Raw genomic sequence first — 16,144 nt, 5'->3', positions numbered from 1 at the left:
GAGATGTCAGCCAAGCACGCAGCGATGCGTGCCTCCACTTGAGTGTCCCCGGGGGGAAATGACAAGACCAGCTGGGTGTCATCGGCATAACAATGGTAGGAGAAGTCATGCGAGCGAATAACAGAACCCAGAGATGTTGTGTAGAGCGAGAAGAGAAGGGGGCCCAGGACTGAGCCTTGCAGAACCCCCGTAGTCAGTATGCGTGGTTCCGACACAGAGCCCCTCCATGACACCTGGTAGGATCGACCTGTCAGGTAGGATGCAAACAGGGAGAGTGCAGAGCCTGAAACGCCCATCCCCTCGAGGGTGGATAGGAGGATCTGGTGGTTAACAGTGTCAAACGCCGCAGACAGGTCCAGGAGAATCAGGACAGAGAAGAGAGATTTAGATCTCGCTGCATGAAGCGACTCCGTCACCGCAAGGAGGGCTGTCTCAGTCGAGTGACCCACTTTGAACCCGGACTGGTGAGGGTCCAAGAGGTTGTTTTGGTGGAGATAGGAGGATAGTTGAGTAAAGACAGCACGTTCAAGTGTTTTGGAAAGAAAGGGTAGAAGAGACACCGGTCTGAAGTTCTTGACATCAGAGGGGTCAAGTGATGGTTTCTTCAGAAGGGGGGTGACTCTAGCAGTCTTGAAAGCCGTGGGAAAGTATCCTGAAACAAGAGATGTGTTCATGAGGTGGGTGAGAAAAGGAAGGAGTTCAGTCGCAATAGACTGAAGAAGAGGGGAGGGGATCGGGTCAAGGGAGCACGTGGTGGGGCGGTTAGATGTAACAAGGTTGAGGACCTCGTTAGGGGAGAGGGGAGCAAGATAGGGTAAGATGGGGCATGGAGAGGGGAGGGAGAGCTGTGGGGGAAGAGCTGGAGATGGTAGAGAGGGAGAGGGTGGACAGGGGGGCTGAGAGAAGGAGGATCTGATATCGTTTACCTTCTTGTCAAAGAAGTTGGCGAAATCGTCAGGGAGAAGGGAGGACGTAGGAGGAGGGGGTGGGGGTTGGAGGAGTGAAGAGAAAGTTTCGAAGAGTTTTTTAGGATTGGAAGCAGAGGTTAGGATTTTGGAGCGAAAGAAAGCAGCTTTAGCAGTATAGATATTTTACCACTTATTGCTTAGGGATAGGGCTCCATACCTCATAAAGGTAGCAGTCAAATAAACTTGCCAAAGAGTACATATATTTGAAAGTTTACTCTGTTATATAATTTATGCTTGGCAACAAACCTGTATAATTGTTTTTTACTGTGATATCATGTTTCCATTGTCTTGTACCTAACAGTGAGCAGATGTGCCATACGTCCTTTGTAACAATGTGGGGGGGGGGGGGGTCACTAAAGTCAGAATAGACGGAAGGGGGTCAGATAAGGTCCTGACCAGAGCAATAGCCTGTCCGGGCGGAGTTCAGTGCTCCGAGCTGTCTCACAAGACAGACAGGAGAGGGCTGGACTTCCTCTGCCTCTTGCTCAGCTGATGATAAATACCTTCGATTTTAGAAGATCAGGGCAGAAGAAGGGGGAGCGGCAGGTCGTAACCTGTGTTCAATTTAAAATTAATTTAACCAATCTCCGGACTTTTTGGCAATACACTTTGCTCACTGGTTTAGGTTTTATTCTTTTTCTGGTGTTGCAAACTTGTTGTCGATAGACCACTTTTTCTCTGAATTGGAATCCAAATAAATATACTTTGAATTGAATTAAATAAACAAGTGAAAACGTAACTATTTGCTACATTTTTCCATCCCGGACGGGACATCGAAACCAAGAGAGAGGGGTCTCCTCTAGGGGGAGATCGTTCAGCCCCTGCGGTAAGCTGCAGCACACTCACACCATCACACACACGCACACACACACACACACACACACACACACACACACACACACACACACACACATACATGCATTCTTAAAGTAGGAGAGACCTGGGGACACCTCACTCCGAGCACTATACTAAACTATAACGTAGGTATAGGCAGTGGAGGGAAAATTTAATTAAAATCAAGAGAAAAAAATTAAGATCCATGTTTTGCGGTCGAGAAAATGAAAACGAATGAACAACTGATCGTGTTGTTGTTCGTCATATATTACTGTTTGGTATAATTGACCCGTACAGGTTTCTCTCTTAAAACTCTTTAGAACGTGCGGGAGCACCACACGCGACACAATGTATAAATACTCTGTTACAAGTAAAAGTCATGCATTCAAAAAAGTACTCCTAATAGCATCAAAATATAGCTTATTTACTGAAAGAACCAAACGTAGTAGCTATTCATTGTGTTGAATGTCCCATTTCATTATAATGTATTTTATAATACTGGATTATCATAACTGATGGGTTTATGTGTAATTGTTACTAATGTTGCAGCTGGTAAAGGCAAAACTAATTTTAACAAATGTATATGCTGAGATTCAGCATGATCTATATTAATACATCATATTTTATAAATGTATATTTTATTTTTATTTACAATCTGAAGCTGCAAAGTAACTAAAGCTGTCAAATAAATAAAGTGGAGTAAAAAATATGTACTTCTGAATTGTAGTGGAATAGAAATATACAGAAGCACAAGATGGATGTACGGTGCATGGATATGGATATACTCAAGTAAAAGTACCTCAGAAGTACAGTAGGCCTACTTGAGTAAATGTCCTCATTCCACCACTAAAAGCCACTTACTGATTCCATCCATCACAGCACAATAGAACATTTTCTGAGGTCTCAATAACGGCACACCCATCATCACACTATCTCTGCCCATCTTTTGAAATATGAATGAATTTGGAAACAATGTGAAACTTAAGTTATTAATGAAAGTATAAAATGTTTTACCGTCAATAATTATCTTTAATTATTTCTACCTCAGCAATGTCCCATCTTATGTGAAGGAAACATAACAACCATGTTCCATTATGATCGCTACATGACATTGATGTTCATATATTACATGATTATATTTAAGAATGCATCTACCTCTGAATAAATAAACTAATAAGTGTATAAATAAGTCTATCCTTCAGAAAACAAGTGTGACTTAAGACGACACATATTATATTTCCGGGCTGTAGTTTGGTTCACCTCATGTTTTTACTGGGAGATATTACTTTACATTTTGGCGTGAAAACCATGTAAACATGACTCAATAGAGGAGAGAGATTTCATCACACATGACCTCAAATCAACTTCCTTTATCACATATTCACCATCTGATGCCTTCTCACTGCTGCTGTGAACGCCGCAGGTAAAAACAGCCTCTGTTGATCATCTGCACACTCTCAAGAGGTGCTTTGACCGGTGGAATTATCAGATAATAATCCTTAATAATCCCTTCTAATGTTAATATGGTGATTTGCATTGTAAATTTAAGCACTTCAATGATCAATTTCTCCATGTAAACACACGTTAAAATATGTAGCTACACAACGATAGCATTTTTGTTTTTCACAATTTAAAGTTTTTAAGGTGCAAGTTTGAAAGTAAATTTCTCTTATATTTTTAGAAATCTTATTATTTCTAAATGCAAAAACACAAAAACAACACGAGCCATTAAATGCTCTCTCTAAGTTGTATTGTACATGCTTGTATTCTCAGTGGTTGGTGCATAACAGATTTATTATGTATCAATTGTGAAATCCTTCCACAAAACATACTGCAAATGTTGTCATTTGGAATTTTACTTCCATAATATTTTCCAAATAAGTTCTTCCACATTCATCTACTGTCAGGTTCAATGTGTTTGCATGCAACCCTTACATGGGACCTGACAGAAAATGCACTTTTCCAGAAGACTCTACACTTCCAAACACATCATAGCAGTACACACTCTAAATGTCACACAGCAGGGGCGGATCCACACGTTGTGAACATTCGGGGCTCAGCCCAAACCTGGTGGGGGGCCGGTCATTTTTTAGTGACCTATTTACGGCAGCTTTGTGCACGCAAGCAAATTGAGATAATAGAACAACTAAAATCTATACATCTTTCGGTAAAAACATGATAGTTGCCAAGGAAACAATCATCCTGTAGAGTCTACATGCTGTATTGTATCTTCTTGTTCTCAAACGGTATTCATCATTCTCAAAGTCAAAAATTGTCTTATGTTACTATTTCTCAAATTCCATGACATACTTAATTAGGCTAGGAATTAAGCATTAATGATCTGGAACCTATTTTTGTTACACAGTTGGAGAACAATTCTTGCAGATTATCTAACATTATACACAGGGACTGGTTTTGCTTGATCTTTAATAAGATGTTACTAACAGAATAATGATTCTCCTGCTGGAGTAATAATTTACCCAGGATGTCACGATCAGGCTTTGCCTTCTGTGTTCTGTGTGTGTCTTTCTGTATCCTCACTCTACCTGTCAGCCACTCCCTCAGCGCCAGTCTAACTCCCTTCACCTGCCCCTGATCACTAATCAAGCACTCCCTCATCAGCACAACTCTCCTCACCTGTTCTAGCCACTATTTAAACCTCTGCCTCTCAGTCACTCACTGCCAGATCATTGTGTTCTACTGGCCCATTTGTCTTGTCCTGTTACCGATTTCACCGTCTGCTTGCCTTGTCTCGTTCCTGCTGGACTTTCCCCCTCGTCTCTTGTCTTGTGCTTGGACTCACTGTTGTGTTATGATAAAGATTCCTATTTGTGTTTAATAAACACCTGCTTCACGCTACTCTGCCTGGTCTGCGTTTGAGTTCTCTACCACACCCCGTGACACAGGATGCCTCTGCAAAAAGCAGCACATGAAACGCCGGGTTGCCGACTCGCTTTGGGATAAACTTCCGGGAATAGAGATCCTGCTGCGTGTGTGCAGGTGTTGGTGTGTCTCTGACTCCCACAGCAGGGCAGAGAGTCTTTCAGGCTCCTCTAGCATGCAGAATAACTATTACATGCTAACTGTCCATGTGTCATGAAATCAAGATTTAGGATGATGTATTTTAAATATACACACTAATGTGACCTCTTTGGCTCAGGATGCGTTGGGTGTGTGTGTTGGGCCTCTTGTTGGTCCTGCTGCATCTGTCTACCTCCCTGCTGCTGGGAGCCTTCAACATCCAGACATTTGGAGACAAGAAATCCAAAGAAGTGACTGTCATGAACATCATCACCCAGGTCTGAAAATGTTTTATATTTTCTTGCATCCAATATTCCTTTTTTCTGAGACTGTATCTCATCGATATAAAGAGGATATATTTTGAACAGCGCTGAGTAACGTTAAAATACCACGAGGTTTACCCGACATCTGGCCTCCCTTCAATTGCAATAAGTTGGTAGCACATTAGAAAGCACATTAGAAGTATGAGCATGTCGTTAGATTTAGTTACAATACTGTATTGTTCAGAGGCTTTAGGAGATTAAAGGGGCACTCCAGCTATTCTTTTTCAAATCCATAAAGTTGGGGGACTCACAAGAGGTAGATTCAAATAAATTGTAATAAATAAATAAAAATGGATCCTACATTTCCCATAATGTCATTTCCTGACTTTGGTCTTTGTTAGTATTTGATAACAACAAAGATTAAATAAATGAAACAAGTTATATGGGGGCAAGTGATAAAAAAAAAAAAACATTAACGTTGAACCCTGTTATGACCAGTGAAGCTTTTAAGTGAGTAATTAGTGAAGTACCCCTTTATTAACAATAACAATAACCATCACAGATTATTTAATTTGAGTGGAAAAGGAGATGTTATGTTGGTTCACCTCTTTTAGTTCTGTTTCTCTTTGTTTCAGGAGAACTCTACTTGAATGGAATGAAACTAAACAGACCACGAATATAATAAGACGGCACTGCAGCAAGAACTCTAATCAGATATGTGTTGTTTTCTGTTTCTCAGATTGTCTGTCGCTACGACATCATTCTGATCCAGGTCAGAGACCCGGATCTGGAAGTGACCACAAGACTCATGACGGCCGTCAGCAAGTTAGACTAACCACACACCTTATATAGTGCTTATATTACTACACACAGAATATAGTGACCTTCTGTAGAAGTTAAGTTGGACGGCTCATGAACTCACATTATGATTTGAGACAAACTAAATGATGCTCTACATCTGTGTGTGTTTGTGTGTGTTTACGCAGTCGTTGTCCTCAGTTGGTGTACAAGTACGTCGTCAGCGAGCCTCTGGGTAAAACTTCCTACAAGGAGAGATATCTCTTCCTCTACAGGTAAACAGAGAGAGGCAAAAACAACCGATCCTCTGCAGGAATCCTCCGTTGAGACCCCACATCAGTGACTAGAAAAGAAACTATTTATCTTTTAAAGTTATACTTCAGATCTGCACAGTGTCTTTGTCCTTATTGTCAGCGATTAGTGCCAGAAAACTACTCATGTAAAAGTAGCCAACATTACAATTCAAATACTCAACTACAAGCATTCAACATCATAAGTATTATCAGAAAAACATAAAGTATCACAAGTATAACCACATAATGCAGCAGACTGAGCCCTGTCAGAGTAATAGATTACAATGCTAGATTATTATTGTTAGCTGGTCTTGGTGGAGCCAATTTGAACTAATTGATATACTGTTGGACAGTTTAATCTGTACCAATGCGTCATGTTACAATGTATGTTACATGTTTTATGTGAAAGCACAATCTGAGAAGTAACCTTAAGTAAAGTAACTGAAGTAAACCTTCATTGTAAATATTTGCCTCTGAGATGTAGTGGGGCGGACGTATTTAGTAACAGGAAATGGAAACACTCAAGTACAAGTAACTCAAATAGTACATGTGTATAGCATCCAAAACTTGCAGCAGAATGTAAACCTTAAGTTGACACGTGTTTCTGGTCCTATGCACATAGCTCACACACTGCTCGTAGGTGAAAGCAAAACAGGTTTTATTGATCCAATTTCCCTCGTACAATTTGGTGAAACAACTTCCTTTCTTCCTAAAAGTATCGCTGTTTATCTGGACACACTCAAAGAGTCCACAGATTAATCCACAGATTGTTCCACAACATAATCCACATAACACGGTTACTCCCCACCACTGGTTGTTATGAAAGATGGTTCAGTACAGATATTAGCAGATCAGAGTTTAAGGTAAATATGGGTGATCATGTGTCACATGCTGTGCTAGAAAACTCTACACTTTTGACAGCTTTTCGTGCCATCAAATGCAATTTCTCAACAAAGGCACTTAAAGGGCCAGTGTGCAGGATTTAGGAGCATCTAGTGGTGAGGTTGCAGATTCAAACCAACTCAACGCCTCTTCGCTCATCCCTCCTTTTACAAGGATGTCGGAAAACTACAGGCGCCTTCAGGTAACACAAAAAGCCAGCGTTTGGTTTGTCCATTCTGGGCTACTGTAGAAACACGGAGGACTCCGTGAAGAAGACACACTCTCTATGTAGCTATGAAAGACTCATTCTAAGCTAACAGAAACGCAACGATTCGTAGTTTCAGGTGATGAAAACATGCAACAAACATCACTCTCCCAATAGATCCCCCAAAATCCTTCACACTGTTCCTTTATGAATGCAAATGACTTGCAGATGTGTTGTAAAAAATTTAAATCCATTTGAAATTTCCATTTTATATGGAATGTCACATAATTGCATAACATGCACAATATACAGCATAGCCCAGCATACTATCTACTATATAAATAGCCCACTTTAAAAACACCAAACACATCATGAAATCTAATTTCTGCAAAGAATACTGGTGAATACAGAGTACGTTTTGGTCCAGCTGTATTTAGTAATACAGTCTTCCTTTGGTAATTATACGTAAATTTGTTGGGCAAAAAAAAAAAACATGACACATCTGCACATTACATTCATCCATTCACACATTCAGGACCGGTCAAGCTGCTCCCGAGTGGTCACAGGACCGATAAACGACGATGATAAACAACTTGTGAAAATGCTCCAGCAATGCTGTGAATAGCTGACTACAAGAAAGAGTTGATGAACTTTAACCGCTTTTTGAAGACTACTTCAAAAGCAATGTGTTTACAGGAAGTGAGAGATGTGGTTAAGTACTATCTTTCCTCTGCAGGGCGAGGATAGTGTCCGTGGTTAGATACTACACCTACGACGACATTCCCTACGGTAGCTACAGTCGCTTCAGCCGGCCGCCCTTCATCGTTGAGTTCTCCACACACACCGGTAGGCTCTGAAAGAGTGCGGCAAAGAACAGAGAGCGATAACTCTTCCTCACTGTAGGACGCCAGTGATGTAGATTGCCTCTCTCGTTAGGCGACCAACTGAGAACTAAACACCAGACGTGTGTGAGAGATTCTGAGGTCACGATCCGTTGGTCACCAAGGCCCCTTTAGAAAATGTTTTGTCTTCAGTTGAATTCTGACTGCCATACAGTATTTATGTCCGCCAAATAGGGCCGGCAACTCTGTGCTGCCACATTTAAAAGACAGTGAGCTCACTTTTTTGTTGTATGAATCATGTCTGCCATATCCAAAACATCAACTTGTCTCTTGTCATCTCGCATTTCCGTCTTCGTTCACTCACTCCTTTCTCCTTCCTCCTGTTTTATAGCTGTGGGGAAGTTTGTTCTGATCCCCCAGCACACCTCTCCAAGTGACGCTGTGCTGCAGATCGATGCCCTCTATGACGTGGCGACTGATGTCAACACCTGCTGGAACACCAATGTGAATGTTCTCCTCCAGAAAACACAATTATTTTTTTTTAAAACTGGATGATTAATTTGTTATACGAGATGGAGATGGTTGAAACTATTTCTGCTCTCCCTGCAGAACATCGTGCTGCTGGGCGACTTCAACGCTGGCGGCACTTACGTAAGAGACTCCGACTGGCAGAAGATCCGCCTCTTCACGGACAAGAGTTTCCACTGGCTGATCACCGACAATGAGGAAACTTCAGTGAAAACCGGCTACCCTTATGACAGGTGCACACACACACACACACACACACACACAATCAGGTGTACAGACTCTAAAATCCACTCCTCTTCCTGTATCTGCAGGATTGTGGTCACTGATGACATGATGAAGAATGGAGTGATGCCTGGCAGTGCTAAGGTCTACAACTTCATGTCGGTCTTTCGTCTCACCTTGGACGAGGTAAAAACAACTTTAGCTTTAACTCTCTGTGATAGAATTCACATCAGTTGCAATTTACAAAAAGACCGGGTCTATTAAGAGCAGTTTAACACTTTCATGTTTTCACCATAGAAATAAATGAAGGAGTAGAACGGACATAGAACTAGGCTCTGGCTCGGTGCTACAGCGGGTCGTCCTTCAATCAGAGGATGGCTCCTGAAAGCTGTGCCTTCAGTGTATGTGTGGGATGAATGTCAGTTAGTCCTGAATGCTTAGTCCTGATGGACAGGTGACATTTTGCATGGCAGCCCCTGCCATCAGTGTATGAAAGGGTGAATGACATGTAGGGTTAAAGCAAGTACATTTAACATTTACATTCACATTCAAATCAATGTGGCAGGATAGTCAGAGCGTGGGCCATTTTTTTTTTTTTAAATTCTATACAAGTTTCTAAAAGCAATTATTTAGTCATGAAAAAGAACAGAGTATTTAAGAGTAGCTCCTTGCTGTGATAAAATCCAACAAACCACTTAATGTTTCATCCTCTTGTCACAGCGTAGGAAAGCACATCACTATTGTCATGGATCATTTATTGTAACCAGCATTAACTAGCTAGCTTGCTAACTAGTGGACAGCTGACTAAGTGGCTAGCTTGCTAGCTCCATCATGCTTTAATGCTACACTGGTTACAGAATATGAGCTGAGCTGCAGGCTGGAGGCCAGCGGCAGCTCTGGGTCTAACTCCGCCTTACTCCCCGCCACTCCAGGGAAGGACAAGCTAGCATAACTATCAATAATCACAGTTTTCTTTTATACTGGTCAAATGAACACAAAACCGTTCATTGCGTTCTACTCCTATTCCATTTCAATGGTTTTCTCCTTGCAGCAGTGATGTAGAAGTATAGTGACGGCTTGGTCAATGCACAGTGACATCACTGTTGGGAGGTTACAGGTGCAACAGATTCTGAACACGAGGAGATGTCAGTAAGGCGTTATTATGGATCCCACTGCTCTTCTTGGCAAGACCCGCCCTGCGCAGACATTCAAGCGCAAGGATTGGCCAGCAACCATGCTCACCGAGGTACTGGTAGCCTGATTTGTTCAGGTTCTATGTCCTGACCAATGGGTTGTACTGGCCCAAACTAGTAAAGGTCTAATGCCTAACCCTAACATTGTCACCAGCTACACAGGGCGGTTTTGCCAAGAAGAGCAGTGGGATTCATAATTACACATCAGTGTATCAAAGTCCACCTCCACGCACCTCTAAAACTCACCAAATAATCAGATTTCAGGAAGGTTATGTGCTGGAAATTCCCAGACCAGCCGAGCAATAGTTCAGCTCAGGGCCCCAAATAATGCAGCAAATTTTAATTGTTGACTATTTTTTAAAACAAACTTGCACACATGCTTGGAAAACAGTCATCAGTTTTGGTTGATGGTGCTGAAACATGTAAAACCAGTACTGTATGTAGTCCTTTAGTGATGCAAGTGAAAAGGGTATTTTGATGACTTGAGTTTTACAAAACATAATAAACCTGTTTTCTGTCTAACCGAGGACATTTTGCTGAAGCTGGACCAACTAGAAATTGTGCCACAGGAGAAACCTACGATGTTTTCTCTCTCTCTCTTTCTCTTTCTCTTCTCTCTCTCTCTCTCTCTCTCTCTCTCTCTCTCTCTTTCTTTCTCTCTCTCTCTCTCTCTCTCTCTCTCTCTCTCTTTCTCTTTCTCTCTCTCTCTCTCTCTCTCTCTCTCTCTCTCTCTCTCTCAGGCATTGGATGTCAGCGACCATTTGCCTGTGGAGGTGATGCTGATGTAAAAGGGTACCTGAATCATGAGTGCCAAAACCGTTGCAGAGACCTCCACGGTGAATTGGGATAATGATGACTCAGTGGGGGAACCTGCTGCAACCATGCAGCGTTGAATTGACTAGACCAAAATAAAGAAATTATTTCTGCTGTTCTGTTTTATTGTCATTTCTTTCAATGTTTGAAGCAGCACAAACAAAAGTCCATTCACCTTTATTGTATCAAGTAGCAGCAACATTTTCAGAGGTATGTATCGAAAACGTTGCACAAAAAACTAAAGCTATCTGCATGTCGTGACGCCAGCAGTAGTAGCAGTACGTCTGTCTCTGTTGCCTTGAAACGGAAAGAGACTTTGTGAGGATCATTTTTAAAGATAAAAATGAAAGTGACGATGTGATTTTTAACAGCTTCATTTCATTCCTTAATCACACGAATCAATCCTCTGACAACAAAAAACATCATTGCTTCAGATATTTCAGGCTAAATGTAGATAAAACTGTGAGATCACAAAGGCATCGCCCACTGTGGGCTGTTCAAATGCACCCAGGGTTACTTTCATTAGTTATGGTTCATGAAGGTACAGCAAGGCTAGGCACTCGGTGGAGACCGGCCTGTGGCAATAACTGACTGTTCACTAAAGCCCTCCCCCGAAGAGCAACTGTCCAATCACCGCTTAGCAACCGTAACTGCAGAGTAGGTCTGTGAAGCTTTGGCTAACTAGCAGACTGAATATTTCACAAAATATGGTTTGATGGTAAATTGTAACGGATTGATGTTACTTTAAATAAAGTATTTAGAAATTTGGATAGAAAACATTTATGTCACTGAATCACTGGTGTCTGTCAAGGTTCAAGGTTAAGTTATTGTCATTGTCCAACACAGGGTTAGCAACAGAATGCAGTTGTTCCTTTCTGCTACATGAGTGAAACAAACAAACTACTTATTATGGTGAGTGTTCCACCAGCTTGCTGGTTGAACAGTGAAGGTGAGCTGCTGCAGGGAGCTGTACTCAACCATCTTAGCACAATTGACACAAATGAACATGTGACACCGAATGCAGATGCATTTTTCAACTAGTGTCACGAAGTCCCCCAAACAAGTGTATCATTCTATAAGTTTCCCCTCTCTCCTTGCATAGATATGTGGGTGGAATTTAGAGTATTCTTGAAACCTATTTTTGTTAAACAGTTGGAGAAAAATTAGATACAAAATAGGATGTGGGCTCTGCAGGATGATTGTTTCCTTGGAAACTGCACATCATTCCCAAATGATGTGCAGATTTTTAGGCCCTCTTTTTATCTCATAAGTCTCGTAAAATAATGTATATAGCTGCCATGAATGGTTTCCAATCCCTCCCCGGCCCCCCTTAGGTTTGGGCTGAGCCCTGGATGGCTCCGCCCCTGCTGTGGAGTCCTGCAAATGTTACCTATCAACACAGTGAGTTGGTGGTGAGTTGAATAATTCTAGAAACTAAATCAAATCTAAAGCAGAAATTCTTTGAATTTCTATAATAAGACTGCCACATTGTAGCCGACACATGAAACCACTGTGAGAGCCAATTTTTCCGAACGGACCTCCTTGACCTGAAAACCCCGATCCCCATCCGCAACACACCTCCTCTCTTCACCCCTCCCCTCCAGCCTGACCCGGTCACATGCACTGTGCAGGTAAATAAAAACCTCCCGAGAGAAGTTGCAGAGGAGCCTCCGGGGATTCACACAAGCAAAGCCTCTGTGCCCTGCTCACAACAGGCCTTCTCCTTCCCCACACGACTCACAGAAGCAGGTAAATATGCACCTCGGACTCTTCTTTCATGCAAAAATGTTTTTCATCACAGTAACATGGATGAATTATTTAGTACAACAATACTACAAACCTGTTTGTTGTTGCAACGCATGTTTTCAGTTTATACTGTCCAAGCTCACATGATCCCATCCCAATGACATCACTATGACATCATGGGGGTCTTGTTCTCCTCCAGTGGCACTGAAGACATCATACAGCTGTTCTGAGAGGTATTTAAAGTAGTACTTCCCATGCAGGGCTCTACTATAAGGATTCTTTAAACCAATCATGACAGGGTGAGTGAACTTACCAAACTATAACAGGAAACTACAACCAAATGCCAGGACACTGACATACTATCATTGTCAAATGATTGGTGGAAATCAAATTCCACCAAGCTCCGTCATGATTGATTGATGGCTTTTTATGATATACTAAACTATACTTAAATTAGTTTGACCTACTATAACTATTTCATGAATGACAGTTAGCAATGAATTATTTCTAAATGCTTTGAAAGTTCTTTAAATACTTGGCTGCCACAGTAAAATAAAAATGTAATTTCAGACCCTGCTGTACAGAGCCCCTTGTGACAAATTTGTATAAACAAAATTAGATATATTCTGTACACAGTTTCCTTCCAACAATGCAGGCCAATAAAAACATTTAAACTCTTAAAATCATTTGAGGATTTCATAATTAAGTTATGTGGCAGTGTGCTGTTTCAGAATTCCTTTGTTTATTCAGTAATAAAAGAAAATGTAGCCTGGGAGGAATCAAGACTTTCACTTTGTTGAACTGAGTGGAAAATAAATATAAATGTCCTGCTGAGAAGGAAAAACCAGAGAGTAAAGCTCTGGTGACTTGATGGCAGTTATTGTAGATTTAAAGGCAGTGCAGTCATTCATGAGCATGTACACTTTATAAGGGAAAGAGTTACAGATTAGCTCCATTTAGGAGTTACCGACTACTAACCAGCACTTTGGTTTAATAAACGATGGTGTGTAAACATAACAGCTTTTAAGTCAATATGAAAAGGGTGCGTAACAGATGCAGATCAGACAACAGAGTCCAGCTCAAAATGTTTATTCAGATTAAGAACAGATCAGAAACAGTCATTCAAATGTCACACAAGAGGAGATTTAGAGGTAATGAGGGCAAAGTCACCACCTTATAAATATCTATCCTTAAATGACATTTAAAAAACCCGGTGACACCACCAGAACTCATCAACTCCACAGGTGAAGCAGAGTAGATTTAAATTCACGCTCACTGGAGCAGAAGGGTGCGTTTAAAGCCTGTGTGCCACATCTTCCCTCCAGGCTCAACCCTGAGACTTTGCATATTTAGCTCTTTGCCCCCAGGGTGTGCTTGTCGAACAGGTACTCCGCCATCTTGTTTTTGCTGGCGTCCATGCGGGAGAGGCTGGAGATGTAGTCGCCCAGCTTCTTGATGGCCTCCACCTGCTCGTTCAGGTAGTGGGTCTCCAGGAAGTTGCACATCTGAGGAACGGAGATGAGAGAGAGAGAGAGATTACTAAGCGTACAGACGAATGCTAGAGCACACGAGTTTGTGGTGTAGCCGGGACCGTCTTTGGCAGACCACGCGGCACTAATTCACACTTACATGAGGGTCTACGTTGTCAGAAGCCAGTTTGTGCAGGTCCAGCAGGGCCTGGTTGACGTTCTTCTCCAGCTGCAGGGCGCACTGCATGGCCTCCAGCCCGCTGCCCCACGGTCTGGTTTCTACGGAGGGAAAAACATTCAATTATAGCAGACTGAACGGTCATGATAATAATTGGTGGTAAATGGGAGGGACCGAGTGTCCCACTGCTGCAGGTTAATCCCAGTTTATTTGTCCTAGACAGACAGGGTGCTGCAAGACACGTCTCAACGGGGCCAGTCCTCCAGTGTGCACCGACCTTCAGGTCCTGGAGGAAGATGCGTCCTCCCCTGTTGTTCTGGAAGGCCAGCAGCTTCTGGGCGTGCTCCCTCTCCTCGTCGCTGTTCTCCTTGAAGAAATGGGCGAAGCCTTCGAGGGCCACATCGTCACGGGAGAAGTAAAAGGCCTGTAAACAAGGGACAAGAGGGGAGGAAGAGCAGAGGTTAGAACTGTGATTAGCAGACGTCACCATTATTTAAAAAAAGAAAGCGGTTGTGACAAACTGTAGTTTGACAACTACTTTGTTGCCTGGCACACGAGTCATAGTTTTGAAAGGTCTAGTCCATGGGTCGTCAACGTTTTTCAGGCCAAGGACCCCCCAACTGATAGAGAGATGGAGCAGGGACCCCCGACAATTTATATTGTGTTTTATATTAAATGGGCCCAGTACCATCTATATTGTACATTCAATACTAAGCTATTTGAATAATACACAGGTTCATATATTCATGTTTTTATTTTAAACATGTGCAAGGTACAGTGAGTAGGGTGGCCGTGCCACTGCCATTGATAAGCATACCTTGTCAGCTGATACCAATATCAACATCGTCTGTCAATTGCATGATAATCATGCATACAAGCTATTCAAAGTGATGTTTTTTTAAACATAAATGTGGAAACGAAAATGAGTGATGTCCCATTAATGCCATGCATAAACATACCTGTTATCTTGCATACAATACTGAACTATTAAAATAATGAGCAGATTCATGTTTGGAAAAAAAAAAAAAAAAGTCTAATCAATCAAAAGTTTCGCGGACCCCCTGTTTAAGACCCCTGGTCTAGTCGGTTTGGACACAGACCAGCGTCACGTTTGAAGAAGTTAAGAAACCAGCATAAACATGACTCAGCGTGTTTGACTCAATGTGGTGAGTGGGGGATAAAACACTCCTTATCTGGCAACCATCAGATAAACAAGTGAGAGATGCAGAGAAACAGTGCTGTCATACTGCATTACTTATAAAACAATCAATTTAATGACAATTGTATTTTATATTTATTCTTTAACAGCCAATGTTTTTTTATATCAAGACATACAATAGATGCAGATACTTAGCATACATTAATACATACTACGAAGATACAATAAATTGAAGTGTTCTTCTCACCATGGAAGTGTAGGTGTAAGAGGCGAACAGCTCCATGTTGACCATCCGGTTGACGGCGGCCTCGCAGTCGCGGTGGTAGTTCTGACGGACCTGAGACTCCATTGTAGCTGGCGTTTCTTGCGGGTTTCTTCTCTTGTTTTCTTAGCAAAACGGTACAAAAAATAGCTTAACGACGACTTTCTCGGTAGTGTTCAAGTAATAAAGGTTTGTCGTGTCCGGAATGCAGAGTAGAAGAAGTAGTACGCGGGACAAAGGAAGAAGTTCCGTTCAAACACTGTTGAAGCAAGAACTCCTTGTGGTTTCTCTCCCTGGTGTGAATGGTAAACGTCTCGCTCCGCGGTTTTATACCCTTGCCAGAGTTCGTGACACACGTTACGTCACTCCACGCATTTCCGCCAATCACTGAGCTCAGACAGCGGCAGAGCTGTGAGACGAGGGATGAGGTCGCATCCCCCTTCCTCATTCGGGGAAAAACAGGTTTTT

At 42.0% G+C, this 16,144-nt stretch overlaps 2 protein-coding genes across 2 annotated transcripts; one reads left to right on the top strand and one right to left on the bottom strand.

Annotated features, from left to right (window-relative positions):
• Window positions 1-4,963: 4,963 nt before the first annotated feature.
• LOC142945236 (deoxyribonuclease-1-like) lies at window positions 4,964-10,837 on the top strand. Its single transcript, XM_076086654.1, has 8 exons — window positions 4,964-5,101; window positions 5,826-5,911; window positions 6,073-6,159; window positions 8,001-8,110; window positions 8,498-8,610; window positions 8,716-8,867; window positions 8,946-9,042; window positions 10,790-10,837. Exons 1-8 carry the CDS (start codon window positions 4,964-4,966, stop codon window positions 10,835-10,837), a joined length of 831 nt encoding a protein of 276 aa, XP_075942769.1.
• Window positions 10,838-13,957: 3,120 nt separating this feature from the next.
• Window positions 13,958-15,763, bottom strand: LOC142945235 (ferritin, spleen middle subunit-like). The gene is made up of 4 exons (XM_076086653.1): window positions 15,662-15,763; window positions 14,529-14,679; window positions 14,238-14,356; window positions 13,958-14,113 (listed from the first exon to the last, which is right to left on the bottom strand). The coding sequence occupies exons 1-4, from the start codon at window positions 15,761-15,763 to the stop codon at window positions 13,958-13,960; spliced, it is 528 nt and encodes a 175-aa protein (XP_075942768.1).
• Window positions 15,764-16,144: the final 381 nt, after the last annotated feature.

This window comes from Anarhichas minor, unplaced genomic scaffold (genome assembly GCF_050575085.1).
Source record: "Anarhichas minor isolate MPS153535 unplaced genomic scaffold, ASM5057508v1 ptg000007l, whole genome shotgun sequence".
Lineage (NCBI taxonomy): Eukaryota > Metazoa > Chordata > Actinopteri > Perciformes > Anarhichadidae > Anarhichas > Anarhichas minor.
Note: the sequence above shows the minus strand (reverse complement) of the source record. Positions and strands in the feature narration are given on the sequence as shown.

Bases quoted from the DNA above. Each gene is read 5' to 3' on its own strand.
- LOC142945235 (XM_076086653.1), bottom strand. From the start codon at position 15,763: ATGGAGTCTCAGGTCCGTCAGAACTACCACCGCGACTGCGAGGCCGCC. The intron at 14,357-14,528 runs GTGCACACTGGA...TTCCCTCCGTAG, and splicing joins CCTCCAGGACCTGAAGGTCG to AAACCAGACCGTGGGGCAGC. The intron at 14,114-14,237 runs GTAAGTGTGAAT...TCCGTTCCTCAG, and splicing joins CTGACAACGTAGACCCTCAT to ATGTGCAACTTCCTGGAGAC.
- LOC142945236 (XM_076086654.1), top strand. From the start codon at position 4,964: ATGCGTTGGGTGTGTGTGTTGGGCCTCTTGTTGGTCCTGCTGCATCTG. The intron at 8,611-8,715 runs GTGAATGTTCTC...CTCTCCCTGCAG, and splicing joins ACACCTGCTGGAACACCAAT to AACATCGTGCTGCTGGGCGA. The intron at 9,043-10,789 runs GTAAAAACAACT...TCTCTCTCTCAG, and splicing joins TTCGTCTCACCTTGGACGAG to GCATTGGATGTCAGCGACCA.